This window comes from Neoarius graeffei, chromosome 15, assembly GCF_027579695.1.
Source record: "Neoarius graeffei isolate fNeoGra1 chromosome 15, fNeoGra1.pri, whole genome shotgun sequence".
Lineage (NCBI taxonomy): Eukaryota > Metazoa > Chordata > Actinopteri > Siluriformes > Ariidae > Neoarius > Neoarius graeffei.
Window position 1 is genome coordinate 74943247 of NC_083583.1, and position 27324 is coordinate 74970570.

The window sequence follows — 27324 nt, forward strand, 5'->3', positions numbered from 1 at the left end:
ATAATGGCAGTAATTAGGCACTTTCAGTTCTGGAGCCGGCAGGAGCGGGTGGCGCGGTGTGCCATATGCATTGTGCGCAGCGAGCACGCAGCAGCCAGGAACTTGTTAAGATTCACCTCCAAAACTAAACCGCTCATAAAACTACAGCCTTTTCTGGTTCTAACAGGACCAGTTAGGACCATGTAGACCCTTTCTGCTTTGTGCAGCAACATTAAGTAGAGGTGTGTGTGTGTGGGGGGGCAGTGCGCAATTACCATTATTTATTTTTTGCTAAAATCATTGTATCTCTGCGATCATAAGAGATTTTTTTTCAAAATTCCAAACCCTATGATCTTCTTACATTTCACTCATGTTGTGAGAGAATCTCTTTCCGAGCCGATAAATACAGAAAAACCCAGACGAGTTAGTTGAGAGAGATAACAGGACGGCGTGTCCATTCATTTGATATTGAAATCATATTTTTAGATGCAGTATAACGTCGCACGTGTTTCAGTGGACAAAAAGGCAACGACAAGATTCAGAAACACACAGGGGAGTTTATCACCGAGTTTTAGTTCGTTACAGCCAGGTTCTCGTCTGAACTGATCATCACATCATCAGTGTTTCTCTGCCTAACCAGACACAAGGTACGCCAGCACTCCTGCCAGAGCACTTGGGGGTTTGGCACCTTGCTCAAGGGCACTCGAGCCAGTCCCGCTGGTTCAAGGAATCGAACCAGCGACCTTTCGGTCCCAAAGCTGTTTCTCTAACTATTTGGCCGTGTCTTCCCCAACACAAAGGGATTATAAATTAATCCTGCAGTGGCCGTTTCCTTCACACAAACTCTGTGATAATTGTAGGGACTTTACCTTAACATTTCAGACAGGTTCAATTCACCTTAAAATCAGTTCTCTGGTGCCCCTTTTCCACCAAAGCAGTTCCAGGGCTGGTTCGGGGCCGGTGCTTAGTTTGGAACCGGGTTTTCTGTTTCCACTGACAAAGAACTGGCTCTGGGGCCAGAAAAACCGGTTCCAGGCTAGCACCAACTCTCTGCTGGGCCAGAGGAAAGAACCGCTTACGTCAGCGGGGGGCGGAGTTGTTAAGACCAACAACAATAACAAGACCGCGAAAGATCGCCATTTTTAAGCGACGAGAAGCAGCAGCTGTACAAACGCGAAGTCAGCCATTATTATTATTATTGTTGTTGTTGCTGCTGCTGCTTCTTCCGTGTTGTTTTCGCTTCGATATTCACGCCAAGGTTTATGCAAACGTAGCGACGTAACTGACGCATACAGCGACATAATGACGTGGCTTCCCTTAGCACCGCGAGCTATGGAAAAGCAAACTGGTTCTCAGCTGGCTCGCAAGTTGAACGAGTTGTGAACCAGCACCAGCACCGGCCCCGAACCAGCCCTGGAACTGATTTGGTGGAAAAGGGGTATATGAAGGGACACCGTAAGATCATAGGGTTTGGAATTTTGAAAAAAAAAATCTCTTATGATCGCAGAGATACAATGATTTTAGTAAAAAATAAATAATGGTAATTGCGCACTGCCCCCCCGCACACACACACCTCTACTTAATGTTGCTGCACAAAACAGAAAGGGTCTACATGGTCCTAACTGGTCCTGTTAGAACCAGAAGAGGCTGTAGTTTTATGAGCGGTTTAGTTTTGGAGGTGAATCCTAACAAGTTCCTGGCTGCTGCGTGCTCGCTGCGCACAATGCATATGGCACACCGCGCCACCCGCTCCTGCCGGCTCCAGAACTGAAAGTGCCTAATTACTGCCATTATTGCGCTTCGTACCTACCGAGGGAGGTTACAAAGATGACAATTACAAAGAGACACTGCTTTATCAAGCAGTTGTTGCTCTTCTTCTTCAGGAGCGACTTGGCTTTCGTGTTCGTCCGCCTCTTTCTCCGTGGCTATAGGTTCTATATCATCCTCAGACAGCCAACCAAAGATTGAGGACGAATCTGAAGAGCTTTCGTTGTCTTTTTCAAAAGAATCGGTATCAAGAACGCACGCCATTGCAGAGAATATCATAGAGTCAGTGTGGACGCAAAACACATGCAGCGCCGCTGACCTGTACATCGCTGCGATCGAATAACGGCAGATACGCTTTTAGTGATTTTTGGAACAGAATCCAGATGCAAAAAAATTATTGAATCAAACCAACTTTTTATTTATTGGTGAACTTTACAACCTATTCGAGCACATCACACACGGAAAACCCGGGATTCCATGATGTCGTTTTTGTTGGACGAGCACTTCAAGTCTTTTTCATGATCCTGACACGCTGCACTCATGTTTAAAATCACTCTCAAACCAAGCGAAAGCTCTGTTCTGAGTACTGGTAGTCTGGATTTTCTAGATTAGTAAAAATTTAGGATTTTTGAGGTGCAGATCATGACGGCAATCACGACGGCGGCGGAAAGATGAAGAGCTGCAGAGCGCGACGGCGTGTTTAACGTTTTACAGCTCCGCTTGGAAAGCTGATGGACTGGGATGCTCCAGCTTCTGGAGATGTTTGTGTATTAATCATAGTGATGGTGTGAAAGGCAGGCGGGGGGCGGGGCTTCGGTCCTTACAGCAGTCTGATTCGTCGGACCAGTCTCCGCAGTCATCGTCTCCATCGCAGTGGTAAATGTCCAGAATGCAGCGGCCGTATGCACACTGGAACTCTTCCACGCTGCACGTAGCAGCCATGACGTCTGTGGCTACACACACACACACACACACACACACCAAAGCATCTTCTATGATATGCACTTATGACAGCTGGTTAAAGAACATCCTGTTAACACACAAATACCTGCCATTTCTCTCTCACACACACAGCTGCCATGCTGTCTCTAAACAGGAATGAGGTGGGACACAGTAGCTATGATTACAAGCTCTCTCTCTCTCTCTCTCTCTCTCTCTCTCTCTCTCTGATACACACACACACACACACACACACACACACACACTAACTTACGGCAGTTCTCTTCATCCGTTCCGTCTTTACAGTCCGTGTCTCCGTCGCAGTACCAGTGCTCAGCTATACAGCTCCCATCAGAGCAGCGGAATTCCTTATCAGAACACTTCCTCAAGTCTGCGCACACACACACACACACACACACACACACACAAAATAACAAATACATCAAAACTACAATTTTAAACAACTGCACTGTCTCCATAATCTGTGCTTCTATCATGATCATAAAAGTTTCATCAGTCGTGCTGAAAACGCGCAGACATGGCAACCCCAATTTTTTTTTTTTTTTGAGCCAGATGTTATTTGCTAGGCTGGCTTGCGTTCCTCCGACACATGAACAAACCAAGTGTCAGCGGCTCCTTAGCTGCCACGCTCTCCTCATTTCGTCGAACAGTACGACACCACGGAGGAGCGAGCGCCGAAAATTTTCAACGTCGGTTACAGCGAGCTGCTGGATTTAACCCAACGGACACGACGCAAACAGCGGCGCTTTACAAAACATGCAAAGGCTGGTACACTGAGGAAACACGCCCACCTCAGAATAACGCATAATAAAGAGCGTGGCGAGAGCCAAAGCACACACTGAAGCAAACGAAACCCAGCGTGTGAAAAAGGCAGCGCTCGTAGGAAAACCAGGACGATACTCAGGGATGCTCAACATGAGGTCTCGAAGGGATAAGCAGGGTTTCATAATTAAAAGGTAGGATGTTCTTTGAGCCCAGGTTCCTGAAGCTCCACCCCCTAGCCTGGGCCCGCCCATCCTAAGTGTGACGCAACACGAGGGCCTGTTGCGAGCTTAGTCTGGCAAGGCAAGCTATCTCCAGCTCTTCCAAGCTCCCGAAAAATCGGGAGCCAATCAACTTTGAGCATCTCCAACGGCCCTGGGTAGAGGCGTGTTCAAGGCAGTGACGTAGTAGAACTGCGACCGGAAGCCATAGATTGCTTACAGAATCTATGCCGGAAGCGCTTCATTCACTAGAAACATTACGAACATGGAGCAGCGGCAAGCCTTTGACACAGCGGTAGATGCTGTATTGAAAGCGTTCAACGGGAAGTTCTCATTGAAAACGGAGCAAAGAGCAGCCCTGGAGGTATTTATCTTCTTCCTGTTACTCAAGCAGTTTCCGTCGCGCCACATACGTCAGAGGAAAGAGTGATGTGATTGGTTTAAGCTTCGTCACAGCCTTTTCTGGCTTCGACCAGTAGCAAACTGAGGCATTTCAGGGAGGCGGGTCAACCACGCGCTTTGGGAAACGGTTGGGCTTAATATCTTGGCCAGACCAAATGCTCGCAGAGCTTTGAAGTTGCGTTAGCCAGACTACCACCCCCAGAACATACCACAGGAAGTCCATCCAAACGCAAACACTGGCAGTTTCCTGAACGAGCTTTCTCAGCCACTTAACGTAATTTCGTGCCGAGGTTACGGCTTGAACCAGGATTTCTGATCATGTTTACAGACTTGTATAATAAGAAAATCAAATGTCGTATCTTTAATACGCCTTTCCCCCCCGAGGCAGTTCCAGGGCCGGTTCGGAGCCAGTGCCGAAGCTCTAACCAGTTTCGACAGATAAAGAACCGGCTCTCGGACAGGGGAACCGGTTCCAGATCGGCACTGACTCTTTGCTGGCTTAGAACCAAGAACCACTTACATCAGGGGCTGGGGGTGGGACTATTCTCAGCCATCCTTGACTTGCAAGTGACGTCAGAGCAAAACAGAAACCCGGATGTCGGCCATGTTGGTGGAGATACAAATACGGGGTTAAGCGACATTCCAAACAAAACAGTCAGGTGTTTTTTAGCAACTCTCTTTGTTTTAACGCTGCTTTAAAGGAACAGTCCACCGTACTTCCATAATGAAATATGCTCTTATCTGAATTGAGACGAGCTGCTCCGTACCTCTCCGAGCTTTGCGCGACCTCCCAGTCAGTCAGACGCAGTCAGACGCGCTGTCACTCCTGTTAGCAATGTAGCTAGGCTCAGTATGGCCAATGGTATTTTTTGGGGCTGTAGTTAGATGCGACCACGTTTTTCCTGTTTACATAGGTTTATATGAGCAGTGATATGAAACAAGTTCAGTTACACAAATTGAAACGTAGCGATTTTCTATGCTATGGAAAGTCCGCACTATAATGACAGGCGTACTAACACCTTCTGCGCGCTTCGGCAGCACATTGATATCTGAGCTCCGTATCAATGCGCTGTCGAAGCGCGCAGAAGGTGTTAGTACGCCTGTCATTATAGTGCGGACTTTCCATAGCATAGAAAATCGCTACGTTTCAATTTGTGTAACTGAACTTGTTTCATATCACTGCTCATATAAACCTATGTAAACAGGAAAAACGCGGAAGAGTTTGGTCGCATCTAACTACAGCCCCAAAAAATACCGTTGGCCATGCTGAGCCTAGCTACATTGCTAACAGGAGTGACAGCGCGTCTGACTGACTGGGAGGTCGCGCAAAGCTCGGAGAGGTACGGAGCAGCTCGTCTCAATTCAGATAAGAGCATATTTCATTATGGAAGTACGGTGGACTGTTCCTTTAAAGGGGTACCAAATATAATATATACAGTTGCTGATGTGACAAAGTAACGTATTCTTAAGTATTCTATCAAATTTATATACTAGAAAACAACGAAATATCTTGGTAATTGTAAATATAATAGTCGGTACGCTAAACGGCACAAGAGTCGCCATTTTTAAAAGACCGTGACGTCAGCGCTACCCACTGCACTAGGAGAGAAGCGTGTAATCATGGCGTCGGGCGCATCAAGTGAAAGCGACGGCTCTGTCGAATCGTACGAAGAGATCCCGCAAGACACACTGCAAGCAGGCTATGGCTTAGAAGGGTACCAGTTTGAACCTAGGAGAGGTACTCTCCACTCCGGTGATGAAGAAAGAAGAGAAGAAAGCTCGAACTCGCTTGGTGTTTTTCAGCGGAAACGAGTGAAAAGACACGTCTGGAGGATCGTTATGCTTTCTATCGGTCCTGTTATTACACCCGAAAGCAACACACTGTGGCATTGTGTAGCCGATCACTTACAATTCATCCTACTTTCCGATTCACACGTGCTATTCCCAACCTCAATGAGCCAACACAACTGGGCACATACATACGTCATGAGTGTTACGCAGAGAAAATGAACGTGCATTCTGATTGGATAACATTAATATCATGGCGGGCTGTTCAAACTGCGGAAATAGTTTGCTCGAGCTACTTTCAAAACACTATAACTTTCCAACCTTAGAACAAAAAACTTTAGTAAGTCTTGAATAAGGTTCGTTAATGTGTGTTTTATTGTTATATTTACTCTATATATTGCCCTCTGTTCCCCTTTAAGCGTTCTTTTAGCTCTGCCATATCTTTGTGCTGTATATGGTCGTGGTCACAACAGTACTCGTGACCGTGGCACGTTCCGATTTTTTTTTTAGAATTCCGTCCGGGACTCGGAAAGACGGCGAGGAAACTCTGAGGTTTAGTACGGAGAGGAGACGAGCGCGGCTGAACAGCATCGGCAGGGCTGATCTAACAGAGGCTAAAACCAAAACCGCTCGTGTTTGCAGTGATCATTTTATCTCAGGTGAGATTCTAAAGCTTTCTCGATAATATCATGGAAGAATTTTATTTCGTGTTGCTAGAATTTTGCGATAAAATGAGCGTTCTCTTGTCGTGGTTCACTCGCTCGTTGTTATAATTTTAACACGTGTATTAGCATTTCGCTTCGAGGAGCGCCAGCAAAATTATACGATAGAAGCAATCCAGGCTGGGCGCCCACTCAGAACATGGGCTGTGTTTCGCCCAAGGTCCGACTTGATCCATCGGCAGCAGAACCAGATAGAACGCGATATCTGGGGACTCGATGGTCAGCAGAAGCGTCTTACCTTCAGAAAAGTCTGACTTTTTGAAATAATATGTGTCAAAACCCGCACACATCTATCTTCTAATAGTAATAGTGAGGAAATTCAGCATTGTTCACAGACACGCTTTCAGTTGCTTTGTATCTCCACCATCATGGCGGACGCTCATGACGTAGCACGTTTCGATCACGTGGTTGCAAGTCATCTAGAAGACAAGCGAAAGTTCTGTGATCACTGTTTTAAAAAAAAAAAACAGAGCGTCTCGTCTGACTAATCCAAAGAGACGATGAAGTCCATCGTTGTTGTGCTTGTTGCGAGCGGCAGGGCTCGCGGCTGAGAAAGCGGAGATGTTTATAGTGACGTAACGACGTGGCTCTCAAATCCCGTGGAAAAGCAAACCAGTTCTTAGAAGGTTCGTAAGCTGAACCAGTTCCTGTTAGCGGAAAGGGCTAACAATGAGTCGTGAAAAGTGCTGCGCCCGAAAGGGCCGGTGACGTTCTTGTTCTTTGGGGTGATGTTTCCCTGGAGAGCGTCAGTACAGACAGAAACGCTACGGCGCTCGGCTCTGAGGAACTCACCACACTGTTCATCGCTGTTGTCTCCACAGTCATTGTCTCCATCACAGTGCCACAGGCTGCGGATGCAGTAACCATTCTGACAGTGAAACTCGTCTTCTTCACACTCCCGAGGAGCTGCACACACACACACACACACACACACACACACACACACACACACACACACACACTTCTGTGAAAAGGTATTCTTTATACTTCTGTTAGACATCCCCAGGAACGCTTGGTGGACACACGTGTCCTGAAGAGCAGATGTGGTGTAATAAACAGTGGGATGTGTTCCTATGTACATGTGTAATGTGCTGGTTCCCTATAGATCAGCATGAAGCAGGGATGGGAATGAAAAATAGTAAAAAAGTCTGAAAAACGCCGGGGGTTCGGGGGCCGCAGGCACCCAGCGGGGCCCAGGGGCAGAGCCCCGGTGGGGGCCCAGGGGGCGGGAGCTAATGATTTTTGGCTATTTTTTTTTTTTACCCCAAAACCATTAATTTTATCAGCAAAAAGTTGCAATTTATTTGGAAATAAATTCCCCTTCTTGGTGGAATACTATGGAATCAATTTTGTGCCAAAATGTTCATACAATACTTTTGAAATATCAAACAAAAACCACAAATCAAAATACAAAAAAAGTCAATTTTTTTAGACTGCCAAACAAATTATTCATGTAATCGTGCAAAATATCAGTCTATTACTCTTCAGAAAATTTTATTTTTGTTCCGCGGTTTTCTCGGTTTTGTTTGGCGTAATTTATTTTGGTTGCGATTCCAGCTTTCTCGTTTGCGCTCCCTGACTTTTTGCTTGCAGTTTTGGCACAAACTTCCCGTGTGGGCGGGCTGTCCAGGAATGCATTCCCATTGGCTAACTTGTGTTTGACTGACAGCTGCGCTCAGCCATTCCCTACTCGGATTCTGGCGGACTGTTTGACGAGTGACCGATCCATTGACGGTAAACAAGGATCGAGTGGACTTCAGTGGCGACTATGATCTCATCTCATCTCATTATCTGTAGCCGCTTTATCCTGTTCTACAGGGTTGCAGGCAAGCTGGAGCCTATCCCAGCTGACTACGGGTGAAAGGTGGGGTTCACCCTGGACAAGTCACCAGGTCATCACAGGGCTGACACATAGACACAGACAACCATTCACACTCACATTCACACCTACGGTCAATTTAGAGTCACCAGTTAACCTAACCTGCATGTCTTTGGACTGTGGGGGAAACCGGAGCACCCGGAGGAAACCCACGCGGACACGGGGAGAACATGCAAACTCCGCACAGAAAGGCCCTCGCCGGCCACGGGGCTCGAACCCGGACCTTCTTGCTGTGAGGCGACAGCGCCAACCACTACACCACCGTGCCGCCCGGCGACTATGATATTGAATTAATCCAACAAAGTGTAAATTCAATATCATAGTCGCCACTGAAGTCCACTCGATCCTTGTTTACCGTCAATGGGTCGGTCACTCGTCAAACAATCCGCCAGAATCCGAGTAGGGAATGGCTGAGCGCAGCTGTCAGTCAAACACAAGTTAGCCAATGGGAATGCGTTCCTGGACAGCCCGCCCACACGGGAAGTTTGTGCCAAAACTGCAAGCAAAACGTCAGGGAGCGCAAACGAGAAAGCTGGAATCGCAACCAAAATAAATTACGCCAAATAAAACTGAGAAAGACGCGGAACAAAAATAAAAGGTTTCTGAAGAGTAATAGACTGATATTTTGCACGATTACACGAGTAATTTGTTTGCCAGTCTAAAAAAATCGACTTTTTTTTCTTTTTTTGTATTTTGATTTGTCGTTTTTGTTTGATATTTCAAAAGTATTGTATGAACATTTTGGCACAAAATTGATTCCATACGCTACCAGGTGAAAATGATTAATATGGTACAAGAGACTTGTTTTTAATCAATTCACATTCGATGATTTCAAAAAATAAATGCACCTTTTGATATAAACGAGCTCGACAGTATTATATTTCTGCATTTTAGCTATTCATGTCTTTGAATACTCTAATCCTTTACAATGAAGTGCAAACCAGAAAAGAGTTCGATCATATAATTCTCTGAAGCTTTCTTCTGATGTTATCATGGTAGCAGGAGCTCTTGCATATTAAGCAGGAAAAAATTCAACATCACTCATCACTTCCCTTTCAACTGCTGTGTGAACTAACTCGGTTTTATCTGGACAGGATGCTGTATAATGTAATACAGATACCATATGGGCAATCTGAAGATCGAGATGGTGATTTTGAGTTAAAGAACAGGCATGTACAATGGGCATTACATACTGGAAATTTTTTTTACAACCCCGATTCCAAAAAAGTTGGGACAAAGTACAAATTGTAAATACAAACAGAATGCAATAATTTACAAATCTCAAAAACTGATATTGTATTCACAATAGAACATAGACAACATATCAAATGTCGAAAGTCAGACATTTTGAAATGTCATGCCAGCAACACATCTCAAAAAAGTTGGGACAGGGGCAATAAGAGGCTGGAAAAGTTAAAGCTACAAAAAAGGAACAGCTGGAGGACCAAACTGCAACTCATTAGGTCAATTGGCAATAGGTCATTAACATGACTGGGTATAAAAAGAGCATCTTGGAGTGGCAGCGGTTCTCAGAAGTAAAGATGGGAAGAGGATCACCAATCCCCCTAATTCTGCGCCGACAAATAGTGGCGCAATATCAGAAAGGAGTTCGACAGTGTAAAATTGCAAAGAGTTTGAACATATCATCATCTACAGTGCATAATATCATCAAAAGATTCAGAGACTCTGGAAGAATCTCTGTGCGTAAGGGTCAAGGCCGGAAAACCATACTGGGTGCCCGTGATCTTCGGGCCCTTAGACGGCACTGCATCACATACAGGCATGCTTCTGTATTGGAAATCACAAAATGGGCTCAGGAATATTTCCAGAGAACATTATCTGTGAACACAATTCACCGTGCCATCCGCCGTCGCCAGCTAAAACTCTATAGTTCAAAGAAGAAGCCGTATCTAAACATGATCCAGAAGCGCAGACGTCTTCTCTGGGCCAAGGCTCATTTAAAATGGACTGTGGCAAAGTGGAAAACTGTTCTGTGGTCAGACGAATCAAAATGTGAAGTTCTTTCTGGAAATCAGGGACGCCGTGTCATTCGGACTAAAGAGGAGAAGGACGACCCGAGTTGTTATCAGCGCTCAGTTCAGAAGCCTGCATCTCTGATGGTATGGGGTTGCATTAGTGCGTGTGGCATGGGCAGCTTACACATCTGGAAAGACACCATCAATGCTGAAAGGTATATCCAGGTTCTAGAGCAACATATGCTCCCATCCAGACGACGTCTCTTTCAGGGAAGACCTTGCATTTTTCTACATGACAATGCCAAACCACATACTGCATCAATTACAGCATCATGGCTGCGTAGAAGAAGGGTCCGGGTACTGAACTGGCCAGCCTGCAGTCCAGATCTTTCACCCATAGAAAACATTTGGCGCATCATAAAACGGAAGATACGACAAAAAAGACCTAAGACAGTTGAGCAACTAGAATCCTACATTAGACAAGAATGGGTTAACATTCCTATCCCTAAACTTGAGCAACTTGTCTCCTCAGTCCCCAGACGTTTACAGACTGTTGTAAAGAGAAAAGGGGATGTCTCACAGTGGGAAACATGGCCTTGTCCCAACTTTTTTGAGATGTGTTGTTGTCATGAAATTTAAAGTCACCTAATTTTTCTCTTTAATTTACATTAGATAAGCTAACCCCATTTATAACAGATACACACTTGTATATGACGTGTATTTGATATAGACTACCGTTCAAAAGTTTGGGGTCACTTTGAAATGTCCTTATTTTTGAAAGAAAAGCACTGTTCTTTTCAATGAAGATCACTTTAAACTAATCAGAAATCCACTCTATACATTGCTAATGTGGTAAATGACTATTCTAGCTGCAAATGTCTGGTTTTTGGTGCAATATCTCCATAGGTGTATAGAGGCCCATTTCCAGCAACTCTCACTCCAGTGTTCTAATGGTACAATGTGTTTGCTCATTGCCTCAGAAGGCTAATGGATGATTAGAAAACCCTTGTACAATCATGTTAGCACAGCTGAAAACAGTTGAGCTCTTTAGAGAAGCTATAAAACTGACCTTCCTTTGAGCAGATTGAGTTTCTGGAGCATCACATTTGTGGGGTCGATTAAATGCTCAAAATGGCCAGAAAAATGTCTCGACTAGATTTTCTATTCATTTTACAACTTATGGTGGGAAATAAAAGTGTGACTTTTCATGGAAAACACTAAATTGTCTGGGTGACCCCAAACTTTTGAACGGTAGTGTAGATGTGATATATATGATGTATATTCATACATTGTTACTTGACGGAAATCTTCAGTAAGTTTGGTCTTTTCATGGCAGCCTGTTGTTGACCTATAATGCACATGAACTGACACTCCTCACCTCAACATGTCCTTTACAATCATTTAAGCCACCATGGGCAATGCTGAAACCACTGCTGCAAACAGTACATCGCGCGAAACTGTCAGTATTGTTGACCCTTATTAGACAGGGAGATTATTAGACAGGGAGATTATTAGACAGGGAGATTCTTTTGTGTAATCTGAGCTGAAGTGGGTTTTGTACTTTGGTTTTTTGGGGCGTGCGCTCTCTCTCTGCCATGACGATCCTGTAGGCTGAACTGAAAACTCCGGTCCTTGAGAAAAGAGATAAAAGCCCGCCCACACTGAAAGCTGATTGGCTTATTTTGCTGAGTAAACCAATCAGGATGCTCTTTGTCTAGCATGCGCTACATGAACAGGCACACACGCAGTCTCGTGCACTCCGTCATATCATATCTCGCTTGCTGTAGATTGCGGGAGATATTCTCCAATTTGCGGGCATCAGGGAGCCGCTATCAATATGCAGGAGACTCCAGGAACTTCCAGGAGACTTGTGATGTCTGCGTTATAAGGTGACCACAGATCGTTAACCATACACCCCTGAAAATTTCTCAACAGATTTACATCGATCTCAAAAACGATCATTTTGGTCTGAAAAAGTCGGAAATCCGCCGATCGGTGGAAAATTCTCATCCCTGATGAAGTGAAGGAGCGAGCGCACAGTGATCACACAGCACTGTTCTTTTCTCTCTGTGCTATTAGTTAGTGTTCGTGGTAGTTTTGTTGGCTGTATTCGAACATCTGGATGCCCGTGCGTTCATCCGCGCTGCTGTTGGGTTGAACACCGCTCACCATTAAACACTACCAGGGAAAAGGCTGACCCGGCTCGGCCGCTAAAGACGTCCATCAGAGCCGAGGGAAGGCAGTTTACTCTTCCCCTCATTTCACCTTCCCTTCCCTGTTCCCAGCTTTTCATTTTTGCAGAAGCCATGGTCTAATGGTTAGAGAAGCAGCTTTGGGACCAAAAGGTTGCTGGTTCAATTCTCTGGACCAGCAGGACTGGCTTAACCCTTTGATGCAAAACATATGCACACCCCTTCTAATGGGTCAACAATGACCCACACTCATTTTCCAGGTTATTTCATGCTGACTGAGTTTTTCTTTGCTCTGTCTTTTGAAATCAATTTATTTTATGATTGAATATTCCAAGTAGTCTTTAAATATCTTGTTTTTAATTACCATAAATCATTAATTTAATTTTTTCTTTCCTACTTTATGAACAAAAATACTTTTTATATTACTACACATGGGTCATCCAAGTGTGATTTAAAATTAAATGTCTTAATACTATAATAATTATTTGTTTCAAGTAATTACTTTAGCAGTGAATGGGGCCAGTTATTTATTCATTAACTATGTAGTTAGCTAAGCCAACTACAATAAAATTAGCTAACTAAAGTAGAATATGTCGACAGCTCGGTAGCTAATAGTAATTACTGTAACTTTCTGACAAGTAATCTACTCACTCTCAAGGTAACCTAAACATCATCCATTTTTTTCTAAGGTAATGTTAGAACAATTGAAAAACATTACTTGCATGTATGAGATGGGCAAAGGGCGCTGTGCTGAGCTGTGAAATGTCTGACACAAGCACAATTCACAGTTCCCACCAAACGCTGTAGTAAATGCATGCGGGTCGGTTCTGACCCATGTGTGTAAACTTGATGTAGAATTACAAAAGCTGTGCTTGTTCATAACTTTAGAAAGGAAAAATAAAAATGATGATTTGTGCTAAACAAAAACAAGATATTTACTGCATATTTGGAAAAGTAAATGACAAAATGAATTTATTTCAAAAGTAGATCATAGAAACACTCAGCCATACATGAAATAACCTGGAAAATGAATGCAGGTCGTTTTTGACCCATGTTGTGCATTAGAAGGGTAGGGATACAAAAAGGAAAGTAAGAAAGGAAAAAATAAAATAAGGATGTATGATGATCAAAAACAAGTTAATTGAGGAATACCTTGAATACTGAATGATGGAATTAATTTATTGCAAAGATATAGAAGATACAAACTCAGCCGGGTCACTTCTGACCCATGTTTTGCGTCAAAGGGTTAAAGTGCCATTCCACCATTGGATGTACTCTTTGGCATAAAATACAATATATTTTATGACAACATGACTAGACAGAGAAATCTTTTAGCTTCAAAATGATATATCAAACATAATTTTTTGACAACGACAAGTATATTAATTTTGCGACCAAAGTCACCTACCCTTTTAATTTCCGCGCGGTAGTGAAACGTGATGTCATCGGCAGGTTCCCCTTCTTGTGTACCACGTCACGTGTGACGTGGCACAGATTATCAGCAGTGGCAGATAGAACGCGATTTCCACTTGTCGATTGCTGCGCCGATATTCACCATCGACCGTCTCCTTTGGGCATCACTTGCTATTTTCCTTCGCTTCTTTTCCGAAGCTGACAATCGCGTTCTATCCGCCATTGCTGATAATCTGTGACGTGGTACACAAGAAGGGGAACCTGCCGATGACATCACGCGCGGAAATTAAAAGGGTAGGTGACTTTGGTCGCAAAATTAATATACTTGTCATTGTCAAAAAATTACATTTGATATATCATTTTGAAGCTAAAAGATTTCTCTGTCTAGTCATGTTGTCATAAAATATATTGTATTTTATGCCAAAAGAATACATCCAATGGTGGAATGGCACTTTAATTACCCTTGAGCAAGGCACCTAACCCCGAACTGCTCCGGCGAGAGAGCTGGCGTACCTTGTGTCTGGTCAGCCAATGAAAAACTGATGCTGTGGTTATCAGTTTGGGCATTGAACCTAACCAACTGTTATTTTTTTCTGTTCTCACATGGCAGGCGTTTAGCAGACGCTCTTATCCGGGGCGATGTACGGCACACACAGAGCAGCCTGGGGGGCAGTACGGGGTTCGGTGCCTTGCTCAAGAGCACTTCAGTCATTCCTGCTGCTCCAGGGAATCAAACCGGCAACCTTTGGTCCCAAAGCTACTTCTCTAACCATTAGGTCATGGCTTCACCCCACATGATTATTATTATTTTTACTTTGAATTTTAATCCATGACGGATTTCTTAATGTTTTTTTGAATATGTGTTTATTTAAGAAGAAGAAGAAGAAAAAAAAAAGAGGTGTGGGGGGGTAAACAGAAACTCATCTGCTGTCCTTCTGCCCCTCGCCCTTGCCTGGAGGTGATGTAGGATGTGAGCGGGGTGTGACCTTTGACCCTTTTCGTGTTTGTAGAGAGCGAGTGTTGGGGAGGAGCAGACTGGTCACAGGAGGAAGTGTGTGTGTGTGTGTGTGTGTGTGTGTGTGTGTGTGTGTGTGTGTGTGTGTGTGTGTAAAAGCTGATAGGAATGGAGAGAGTGTGAGACTGAAGGGGTGTTCACACGGCAACTTTTACTCCGGTGTAGCACCGGGGCCGCCCCGCGAGAGCGTTCACACGGTACAAAGTTATAGCGGTGCAAATCTAACCCTGCTCGGGAGGGGGTTTAAGAAATTGACTCCGGAGTAAATGCTAGTTTGCGGGGCAGCACCGATATAAAACGGGCCGTCTGAACGCTACAGGGGTCGACTCGCTACGCGTCAGGAGAGTTGATTACATACGGGCATTGCATAATTTGCATCCTGGCATGTTGCGCTTCCAAAATGTCGAACATCAACAACAACAGAACTGCGTGTCTTCCAGTGTTGCCAGATTGGGCGGTTTTAAGTGATTTTCGCGGATTTGAACATATTTTTGATGTTTTGGAAAACGTCAGCAGTATCTGGCAACACTGGTGTCTTCGTCCACGTTGTTTTCCCAGCGCTTGGTGATGCCAGGACAACGGGAAAAGGAAGCACATTTTCACGCATGCGCATATTTCATTTCCGCATTATTACTATCGTATAGCACGGTCGCAAAAACTGCCGTGTGAACGCAAGTGGAGCTGCACCGGTGCTAACACGCTTCTCTCTAGTAAGCAGGTTTGTGACGTGTGAACGCTCCATAAAATTTACACCGGTGTAAGATATACAGTGGTGCTTGAAAGTTTGTGAACCCTTTCGAATTTTCTCTATTTCTGCATAAATATGACCGAAAACATCATCAGATTTTCACACAAGTCCTAAAAGTAGATAAAGAGAACCCAGTTAAACAAATGAGACAAAAATATTATACTTGCTCATTTATTTATTGAGGAAAATGATCCAATATTACATATCTGTGAGTGGCAAAAGTATGTGAACCTTTGCTTTCAGTATCTGGTGTGACCCCCTTGTGCAGCGATAACTGCAACTAAACGTTTGCGGTAACTGTTGATCAGTCCTGCACACCGGCTTGGAGGAATTTTAGCCCGTTCCTCCGTACAGAACAGCTTCAACTCTGGGATGTTTGTGGGTTTCCTCACATGAACTGCTCGCTTCAGGTCCTTCCACAACATTTCCATTGGATTAAGGTCAGGACTTTGACTTGGCCATTCCAAAACATTAACTTTATTCTTCTTTAACCATTCTTTGTTAGAACGACTTGTGTGCTTAGGGTCGTTGTCTTGCTGCATGACCCACCTTCTCTTGAGATTCAGTTCATGGACAGATGTCCTGACATTTTCTTTTAGAATTCGCTGGTATAATTCACAATTCATTGTTTCATCAATGATGGCAAGCCATCCTGGCCCAGATTCAGCAAAACAGGCCCAAACCATGATACTACCACCACCATGTTTCACAGATGGGATAAGGTTCTTATGCTGGAATGCAGTGTTTTCCTTTCTCCAAACATAACGCTTCTCATTTAAACCAAAAAGTTCTATTTTGGTCTCATCCGTCCACAAAACATTTTTCCAATAGCCTTCTGGCTTGTCCACGTGATCTTTAGCAAACTGCAGATGAGCAGCAATGTTCTTTTTGGAGAGCAGTGGCTTTCTCCTTGCAACCCTGCCATGCACACCATTGTTGTTCAGTGTTCTCCTGATGGTGGACTCATGAACATTAACATTAGCCAATGTGAGAGAGGCCTTCAGTTGCTTAGAAGTTACCCTGGGGTCCTTTGTGACCTCGCCGACTATTACACGCCTTGCTCTTGGAGTGATCTTTGTTGGTCGACCACTCCTGGGGAGGGTAACAATGGTTTTGAATTTCCTCCATTTGTACACAATCTGTCTGACTGTGGATTGGTGGAGTCCAAACTCTTTAGAGATGGTTTTGTAACCTTTTCCAGCCTGATGAGCATCAACAACGCTTTTTCTGAGGTCCTCAGAAATCTCCTTTGTTCGTGCCATGATACACTTCCACAAACATGTGTTGTGAAGATCAGACTTTGATAGATCCCTGTTCTTTAAATAAAACAGGGTGCCCACTCACACCTGATTGTCATCTCATTGATTGAAAACACCTGACTCTAATTTCACCTTCAAATTAACTGCTAATCCTAGAGGTTCACATACTTTTGCCACTCGCAGATATGTAATATTGGATCATTTTCCTCAATAAATAAATGACCAAGTATAATATTTTTGTCTCATTTGTTTAACTGGGTTCTCTTTATCTACTTTTAGGACTTGTGTGAAAATCTGATGATGGTTTCGGTCATATTTATGCAGAAATATAGAAAATTCTAAAGGGTTCACAAACTTTCAAGCACCACTGTATCGCAACAAAATACATCGGTGCAGCATCGATGCAAATATGTGCCGTGTGAACGCCCCTTGAGACTCAGCACTGATGAGTTAACGATCAGAATCTTTTTCTGTTGAATAAAATGAATATTGTGTAATTACGGGTATCATTAGTTTTAAAATGGATACACAAGAAATAATTAAAATGTCAGCGAGCACAGTTTCATCAACCTTCTACAGGCTGTTACATTAGAACTGCACTTCCTGTGCTTTGCCAGTTGAGGTCCACACACACACACACACACACACACAGACAGAGCTGATCAAGCTAGATGGAATTGGACTGAATTTAAAAGTGTGTGAGAGAGAGAGAGTGCTTTAAATAATAAAGGCAAAGGGAGATGTGATTTACGAGGCATTCAAATAAAAAATGTATAAATCTCGGAGGCTTTTACGGGGAAGGGGGCACGGGACACTCGGGTTTACACGTCACGCTCAGGAAATATGGGTCAGGCGTGAGCGAGGCCGGTGTTTCCAGTGCGCAGGCTTTTTCATTAAGAGTTTTTGTGAGGAGCTGAGCACGATGTAAAATCAAACCCATGCGTCTCTACCATCTTTTGGCTAAGCGCTAGCTTCATACTCCGTTCTCTCGCACACGTTGCTTCAGCCCAGTGAGAGCTTCCCAGTGACGTGACAAGTGCAAGCAGAAGTGGAGTAGCTCCAGCGCAGTCAGGTTTCTCTTCAACCGTAATCAGTTCATGCAGTAAAAGCCTGTCGCCTGAACGCTGCTGCGTTTACCCGTCCCAGTGCAGGACTGGGAACCAGTTTGTTCGGCTCGTGCAGCCTGAGGCACTCAGAGGAAGTGTGTACAACAGGAGGTCAAAGGACAAATTTCCCTCGTCAGATGTAATTTCCAAGAAAACCCTGATCTCCTGCTCCACATGTCGAGCCCCAGTGCAGCTACACTGATCGCTGCGGGCACACGGACTTTCACCAGTTACAAAAAAAGAAGAAGAAGAAGAATTCACGGACGTTTTCTCAGCGTAAAAATACTCACGGCAGTCCTGCTCATCCGAATCGTCCTCGCAGTCGTTGTCTCCGTCACACACCCACGAGCGGCGGATACACTTCCCGTTATCACAGTGGAAGTCCAGAGGAGAGCAAGTGGGCAGCACTGCAACATTAAACACACACACACACACACAGAGAGAGAGAGAGAGAGAGAGAGAGAGAGAGAGAGAGGGAGAGGATTATTTCTGTTCCTGATCTTCATGAGCCATTTTAAATCATCAGTCAAAATAGTTGGCAAGACTTCACGCTGATCAAGTTGATCAAGTTGCTATGGTAACCAAAGCCCTTAGGGTTCATTCCTTGTAAATAAGAAGGATCTCAGCAGGCAGGCAGGCAGGCCTGTGTTTTCTTTTCAGGTTAGGTCGTGGCACACGGCTCACTGGGTTTCAGCCACGGCACTCGACGGGTTGAGGTCTGTAGAGGGCTGATGCAATCACGGATTAGACTTTTTTTACTCCAGAACACGATGAATCACCGACACCATGATGCACAGGGATCGTTAAGCTAAAGCGCTGCCTTAGAATGAGTTCTGATCACACGGCGGCAGAGGGGAGACGTCACCTCTGGGTGCGATATTACAGAGTGTTTGTGAACACACACTAACGTCTGTACATATTCTGAACACCTTTCTAGGGTGTGTGTGTGTGTGTGTGTGTGTGTTAATGTTGGACTGGATCCTTTTAGACCTTTTAAAGTAACTACATCAGTGTGTAACTGTGTATTCCACAGCTGCAGATATTACACTGCACACCAGTGCGTGCACTAATAAACGCATAAAAGCACCAGCAGCACGTGGGGGAGACTCTGCTTATACACGCAACACAGAAACAGGTCCGAAAATAAAAATAAACACGTCGGTCACGTGATTTGTGGCTTTAATACAGAGAGAGCATGTCTGACTGTGTGTGTGTGTGTGTGTGTGTGTGTGTGTGTGTGTGTGTGTGTGTGTGTGTAAAACAGAGAATGCACTTGCACTGCGTGCGCCCGGACACGTGTGTCTGTCTCGGCATGCATGTGTTTATGTCTCTGCTGGGAAGGAAGTCTGGAGGACGGCGCGCCATCACTCATTTTTTATGGGCTACTTTTCTCTTACACGCGCACACACACACGCACGCACGCGCGCGCACACACACACACACATGCACGCACGCACCCCCCCCCCCACCCCCCCATGGTCAGTTCTGTATTGTGTACGGGGGGCAGTTTTCCCTGAGAGACAGAATTTATTCTCTTAGAGTGATGAGAATTTCAGGTGGTGAAGAAACGACAGAGAGAGAAAGAGAGAGGAGGAGAGAGATAGAGATCGAGAGAGATAGAGAAGGAAAGGGAGAGAGAGATCGAGAGAGAGAGATGAGGAGAGGGACAGAGAGAGAGATCAAGAGAGATAGAGAGAGAGAGGAGGAGAGGGACAGAGAGAGATCAAGAGAGATAGAGAGAGAGAGGAGGAGAGGGACAGAGAGAGATCGAGAGAGAGATAGAGAGAGAGAGGAGGAGAGGGACAGAGAGAGATCGAGAGAGAGATAGAGAGAGAGAGGAGGAGAGGGACAGAGAGAGATCGAGAGAGATAGAGAGAGAGAGGAGGAGAGGGACAGAGAGAGAGATCGAGAGAGATAGAGAGAGGAGGAGAGGGACAGAGAGAGATCGAGAGAGAGATAGAGAGAGAGAAAGAGGAGGAGAGGGACAGAGAGAGAGATCAAGAGAGATGAGGAGAGGGACAGAGAGAGAGAAAGAGGAGGAGAGGGACAGAGAGAGAGAAAAAGAGGAGGAGAGGGACAGAGAGAGAGATTGAGAGAGAGAGATAGATAGAGAGGGAGAGAGGGGGGGAGAGAGATGGGGAGAGAGAGGGGGGAGGGAGAGAGAGGGGGAGGGAGAGAGAGAGGGGGGGAGGGAGAGAGAGAGAGGGAGAGGGGAGAGAGAGAGGGGAGGGAGATGGGGAGAGAGAGAGAGATAGAGGGAGATAGAGAGAGAGAGGGGGGAGAGATGGGGAGAGAGAGGGAGATAGGGAGAGAGAGAAAGATAGAGAGAGATGGGGAGGGAGATGGGGAGAGAGAGAGGGAGATGGGGAGAGAGAGAGAGAGAGAGGGAGATGGGGAGAGAGGGAGATAGGGAGAAAGAGAGAGAGAGATAGAGAGAGGGAGATAGGGAGAGAGAGAGGGGGGGAGAGATGGGGAGGGAGATGGGGAGAGAGAGAGAGAGAGATAGAGAGAGAGGGAGATAGGGAGAGAGAGAGGGGGGAGAGATGGGGAGGGAGATGGGGAGAGAGAGGGAGCAAGGGAGAGAGAGAGAGATGGGGAGAGAGAGAGGGAGATGGAGAGAGAGAGGGAGATAGAGAGAGAGGGAGATAGGGAGAGAGAGGGAGATAGGGAGAGAGAGAGGGGGGAGAGATGGGGAGAGAGAGAGGGAGATAGAGAGAGAGAGAGGGAGTTGGGGAGAGAGAGAGGGAGATGGGGAGAGAGAGAGGGAGAGAGATGGGGGGAGAGAGATGGGGAGGGAGAGAGATGGGGAGGGAGAGAGAGGGGGGAGAGAGAGAGGAGGGAGAGATATGGGGAGGGAGAGAGAGAGGGAGATAGAGAGAGGGAGATAGAGAGAGGGAGATAGAGAGATGGAGATGGGGAGAGAGAGAGGGAGATAGAGAGAGGGGAGAGAGGGGGGGAGAGAGATGGGGAGATAGAGAGAGGGGAGAGAGGAGAGAGCGGGAGATAGAGAGAGGGGGAGAGAGAGGGGGAGAGAGATGGGGGGAGAGAGATGGGGAGGGAGAGAGGGAGAGAGAGGGAGATAGAGAGAGGGGGAGAGAGAGAGGGGGAGAGAGAGAGGGGGGAGAGAGATGGGGAGGGAGAGAGAAAGAGAGGGGGGAGAGAGAGAGGGGGGAGAGATGGGGAGGGAGATGGGGAGGGAGAGAGAGAGGGAGAGGGGGGAGAGAGATGGGGAGGGAGAGAGATGGGGAGAGAGATGGGGAGGGAGAGAGAAAGAGAGGGGGAGAGAGAGAGAGGGGGAGAGATGGGGAGGGAGATGGGGAGGGAGAGAGAGAGGGAGAGGGGGGAGAGAGATGGGGAGGGAGAGAGAGAGGGGGGAGAGATGGGGAGGGAGAGAGAGGGGGGGGAGAGATGGGGAGGGAGAGAGAGGGGGGAGAGATGGGGAGGGAGAGAGAGGGGGGGAGAGATGGGGAGGGAGAGAGAGGGGGGGAGAGATGGGGAGGGAGAGAGGGGGGGGAGAGATGGGAGGGAGAGAGAGGGGGGGGAGAGATGGGGAGGGAGAGGGGGAGAGAGAGAGGGGGGGAGAGAGAGATGGGGAGGGGGAGGGGGGGAGAGAGAGATGGGGAGGGAGATGGGGAGGGGGATGGGGGGAGAGAGAGATGGGGAGGGGGATGGGGAGGGAGAGAGAGGGGGGAGAGATGGGGAGGGAGAGAGAGGGGGGGAGAGATGGGGAGGGAGAGAGAAAGAGAGAGAGGGGGAGAGAGAGAGGGGGGGAGAGAGAGATGGGGAGGGAGAGAGAGGGGGGGAGAGAGATGGGGAGGGAGAGAGAGGGGGGAGAGAGATGGGGAGGGAGAGAGAGGGGGGAGAGATGGGGGAGGGAGAGAGAGAGGGGGGGGAGAGATGGGGAGGGAGAGAGAGGGGGGGAGAGATGGGGAGGGAGATGGGGAGGGAGAGAGAGGGGGGAGAGATGGGGAGGGAGAGAGAGGGGGGGAGAGATGGGGAGGGAGAGAGAGGGGGGGAGAGATGGGGAGGGAGAGAGAGGGGGGAGAGATGGGGAGGGAGAGAGAGGGGGGGAGAGATGGGGAGGGAGAGAGAGGGGGGGAGAGATGGGGAGGGAGAGAGAGGGGGGAGAGATGGGGAGGGAGAGAGAGGGGGGGAGAGATGGGGAGGGAGATGGGGAGGGAGAGAGAGGGGGGAGAGATGGGGAGGGAGAGAGAAAGAGAGAGAGGGGGAGAGAGAGAGGGGGGGAGAGAGAGATGGGGAGGGAGAGAGAGGGGGGAGAGAGATGGGGAGGGAGAGAGAGGGGGGAGAGAGATGGGGAGGGAGATGGGGAGGGAGAGAGAGGGGGGAGAGATGGGGAGGGAGAGAGAGGGGGGGAGAGATGGGGAGGGAGAGAGGGGGGGGAGAGATGGGGAGGGAGAGAGAGGGGGAGAGATGGGAGGGGAGAGAGGGGGGGAGAGATGGGGAGGGAGAGAGGGGGGGAGGATGGGGGGAGAGAGAAGAGAGAGAGGGGAGAGAGAGAGGGGGAGAGAGATGGGGGGGAGAGAGAGGGGGGAGGGAGAGAGAGAGAGGGGGGAGAGAGATGGGGGAGAGAGATGGGGAGGGAGAGAGAGAGAGGGGGGAGAGAGATGGGGGAGAGAGAGGGGAGGGAGAGAGAGAGAGGGGGAGAGAGATGGGGGAGAGAGATGGGGAGGGAGAGAGAGAGAGGGGGGAGAGAGAGAGAGATGGAGGGAACTTTAACTCTAACCATGTGTTCCTGGAATAAACCACAAATGATGAACCACTGTGGGGCCAAAAAGTATGTGGACACCCGAGTGTCACCCCAAAACTGCTGCCATGCAGTCTGAAGCCCACAGCGGCGAGGCGCCACGTCCTCCTTCTCCCGCTGCGGACCTGCGGCGGCGCACCGCCACGTCCTCCTCCGCTGCGGACCTGCGGCGGCGCCACGTCCCTCCTCCTCCCGCTGCGGCCCTGCAGCAGGCACTGAGTGTGGATTAGTACTCTTATTACTGCAGATGTGACTCCGCCCCGTACGTTAGTGTGATGAGTGAACTCAACTCTCCAGTCTGTTCACTGCATTCCATTCATACTCCGTCTGCACTGACTCGGGGTGTGTGTGCGCGTGTGTGTGTGTGTGTGTGTGTGTGTGTGTGTGTGTGTGTGTGTGTGTGTGCGTGTGTGTGTAGAATGTGGGTCAGTGTGGCTCCATCTTGCTCAGTCTCTGGTTTGCTCACCGTCCCATCACTAATTCACTCCCCCTGAACACACACACACACACACACACACACACACACACACACACACACACACACCAGTTGTGGGTCTCTGGGTCCGTACAGCTCGCCCTCGCGTCACTGTGGTGATGTTCAGAAGGAGTTTGAGGAACCAGTTCAGTGTGGATCACTGTGAGGATCCAGTTCAGTGTGGATCACTGTGAGGGACCAGTTCAGTGTGGATCACTGTGAGGATCCAGTTCAGTGTGGATCACTGTGAGGGACCAGTTCAGTGTGGATCACTGTGAGGATCCAGTTCAGTGTGGATCACTGTGAGGATCCAGTTCAGTGTGGATCACTGTGAGGGACCAGTTCAGTGTGGATCACTGTGAGGATCCAGTTCAGTGTGGATCACTGTGAGGGACCAGTTCAGTGTGGATCACTGTGAGGATCCAGTCCCGATCCCCGAGATGACGTGTGTCCATCGGCTCGTCCAACACGCAACCCGACACCACGTGTGCACTTAATTGGGTTAATTGGTGCTGAATGTTCAGCTGTGCTCGTGTGTACCGGACACACAACTGCACTCTTACTAACTAACTCTTCTCTTTCCCTCCTTCACTCCCTCGTTCTCTCTGATGGGGTAATTAGACTGCATTCATCTGCAGGTTTTCATCAGCACTCTCTCTCTCTCTCTCTGCCTTCTTCAGATCCACCGCTCGGAACAAAAACATGCCTCCCTTCACTCGTTGGCAGGACTCCAGCAGCTGCACACCTATTCTGCAGAGAGAGAGAGAGAGAGAGAGAGAGAGGTGTGGAGGAGATGGGGAAGAATGTTCTTTCTGCACCTGTCAGGTCTTCTTCTTTTTATTCTTCACATGGCCTTCAGGAGAAATACCTGTGCAGCACTGTCTCTCCCCCTTCTCTTTCTGTCTCTCGGTCTCCATCGCGCTCGTTCAGAGACTTTTGATGAGAGTTTGACTAAAACGTCGTGGTTGTATTGCTGAGGCGCTCCGTGTTTGTGAAAGAGAGAAGGTGTGATAACGAGCTGGAGTACCTGATGAGTCATCACCGCCGCCGCCGCCTCACTCCTCAGGATACAGTGGGGAAAGAACGCGAAGACACACCGTGGACACTCGCACCTCACAGCACCGCTCCCTCATTAACACAGACGTGGACGTGAGGAGAACACGCAAAACTCCACGCAGACCGAAGCCGAGCTCGGGATCTGACGCTGGAGCCGTGAGACGGCACGACAGGAACGCGTCAGAGTACGGTTATTACACGAGGGACACCGTTCCTACAGAACATACCGCACAGCGCTCATACTGTAACGTCAACACAAAACCACTTCATATGAAGTCAATTCCTGAACACCATTTAGTGTGGAGAACACACACACACACACACACACACACACTTCTCAGATGAAAAGGAGAAAGCATTAGTGTGCTGCCATGACAACCAACTGGGGGGCAGCAAAAAGTTTTAAATAAAGAAACGCTTGAATAAGTTGTGCTCGGAAGCAGATGAACTGAAAGCGTGTTTCCGTCCATCACGCCGTTTCCTTTCATCCGAGGTGCGAGATGTGGCACGTTACGATCCAGGTGAACCTGCGTCGACAGGCTCCGTTCGACCTGCCAGTCACGTCATACTGCGGCATATTTATTCAGCACATGACATGAAACAGTGGCTTTAATTCCACAAACGCATCATTAGCACTGCCACAGCACTGTGATACGCAGCGACGCAGCGCACTTCTCATCTCATCTCATTATCTGTAGCCGCTTTATCCTGTTCTACAGGGTCGCAGGCAAGCTGGAGCCTATCCCAGCTGACTACGGGTGAAAGGCGGGGTTCACCCTGGACAAGTCGCCAGGTCATCACAGGGCTGACACATAGACACAGACAACCATTCACACTCACATTCACACCTACGGTCAATTTAGAGTCACCAGTTAACCTAACCTGCATGTCTTTGGACTGTGGGGGAAACCGGAGCACCCGGAGGAAACCACGCGGACACGGGGAGAACATGCAAACTCCGCACAGAAAGGCCCTCGCCGGCCACGGGGCTCGAACCCAGGACCTTCTTGCTGTGAGGCGACAGCGCTAACCGCTACACCACCGTGCCACCCCAGGGTTTAATATTTTTCCCGAAAATGACACGAATCAGATCCCGGGATAAGACGACCCATTTCCCGGGAATCCCAGGAAATACCTGCGGTTTTTTTTTTTTGTTCTTTTTTTTTTTTTTTTAGCCCAAGTAGGCCTTATGTATGTATAATTCAAATATTCGTCCCAAACTAACAATTTGATACAAAATGTCACACATTATTTGCATCATTATTAGGGCAAAAGAATACGTGCCCATTGATGAACATAGCAATAATAAAGTCCGCCACTGCCGTCGTGCGCGACATCTGCTGCAGCGCTCATTACGGTGGATTGTCCCCGACTTGTCTTCTGAAGAACCCTTAGCCTATATAAACCAACATTTTACAGAGCTCCATTATAAAAACAAAATAATGTTAACCACTGAATGATTCCTTCCTCATCCATTATCCTAAACTAAATCCATTACGGGGCTGTTAATATTTGCAAGTGGCTGCAAACTGGAATAATCACTCGAAGTTAACCAAATATTTCTTTATTGTTCAGGGCAGGCATATTCCTCTCTGATTTTAAATAATAATACAAAAAAGCTTAGGCTAAACACATAGCCTACGTCAGGGCTTTTCAAAGTGTGGGGCGCGCCTCCCCTAGGGGGCGCCGGAGTTCTTCAGAGGGGGCGCAACGTGAGGAAAAATAAACCAGAATAAGTTACTATTGCGGACATTTAGCGAACTTCAGCTAGCCTTTACCAGAGACAAAACGGATCGATTTTTAGTACCTAAAGCTCCAGTGAGTGAGGAGACAGAGTCTGGGCCAAGCAACAAAAAAAAAAAGAAGGAAGTATGAGCACGATTATTTAAAGTTTGGATTTTTCATGGACTGGATCTGAAGATGCTCCACTGCCACAGTGTGTTGTCTGCCAAGAGGTGCTAGCTAACGATGCTATGAGATGTTTAAAATGTGTAAAACAAGATGTTTTTAAAAAAAAGCTCATATGTTTTAAATGTGTAAAAGAAAAAAAAATGTGTACAACAACCATTTTTTTTAAATACGAATGGAACATTAAGTATAGCAACAACGAAAATTGTAAAGGGGGGCGCTGTTGTTTATTTGCTCTCTGAGGGGGGCGGACTCTCCCACACTTTGAAAAGCCCTGATCTACGTGTTCAATTAATGAAAGAAAATGACCCAAAAATGTTGGCTACAACTGTGCACATACGGTAGACATACGGTAGGCATATAGAAAACGATAGCCTGTGGTTTTAAGTAATACAAAAAAACTTAGGCTAAACACGTAGCTAAACACGTAGCCTACATGTTCAATAAAGTAAAGAAAATTACCCCAAAGTGTACAACTGCACTGCACTAGCCTACTTAAACCAGGGCTTTGAACCGGTTCAAGGAACGAAAACCGGGAACTTTTTCTATTTCACATGGAACAGAAACGAAACCAGAAACTTTATTATTTTTTATGTTCCGGAACAGAAACGCTTATTAAAAATAATGGTAACCGGTTAATACCGGTTTTTATTTCGTTCCTCAAAGTTTCCGTAGCCTACAAATAAAGCCATTCTTCTCCTGCGCAAGTTTCTATGACCCGCTGGGGTTCACTTCCTGTGTGACGTTCGCTGACTGAATGGAGAGAGCGGGAGGGTGGACTACTATCACGTCTCCACGTCTTAAATAAGAGGTAAATATTGCAGTCTGTCGTTATTCAAAAACGTCAATTTCAAACATGATGTCAATATATTTGTCCACGTTAATGAGAGGCTCGCGAACATTAAATGACGTTAACCTCTGTTAGCCTATC

The 27324-nt window shown here is 46.9% G+C and overlaps 1 protein-coding gene across 8 annotated transcripts in view; it reads right to left on the minus strand.

Moving 5' to 3' along the window:
- Window positions 1-27324, minus strand: part of lrp4 (low density lipoprotein receptor-related protein 4) — a 195944-nt gene that overhangs the window by 63547 nt on the left and 105073 nt on the right. For all 8 annotated transcript variants that reach the window (XM_060941861.1, XM_060941859.1, XM_060941857.1 and 5 more), the window contains exons 3-6: window positions 18480-18596; window positions 7394-7507; window positions 2960-3076; window positions 2571-2699 (exon numbers count right to left, since the gene is read on the minus strand). In XM_060941861.1, coding sequence (XP_060797844.1) covers window positions 2571-2699; window positions 2960-3076; window positions 7394-7507; window positions 18480-18596 — 477 coding nt within the window. The remainder of the gene's footprint in view (window positions 1-2570; window positions 2700-2959; window positions 3077-7393; window positions 7508-18479; window positions 18597-27324) is intronic.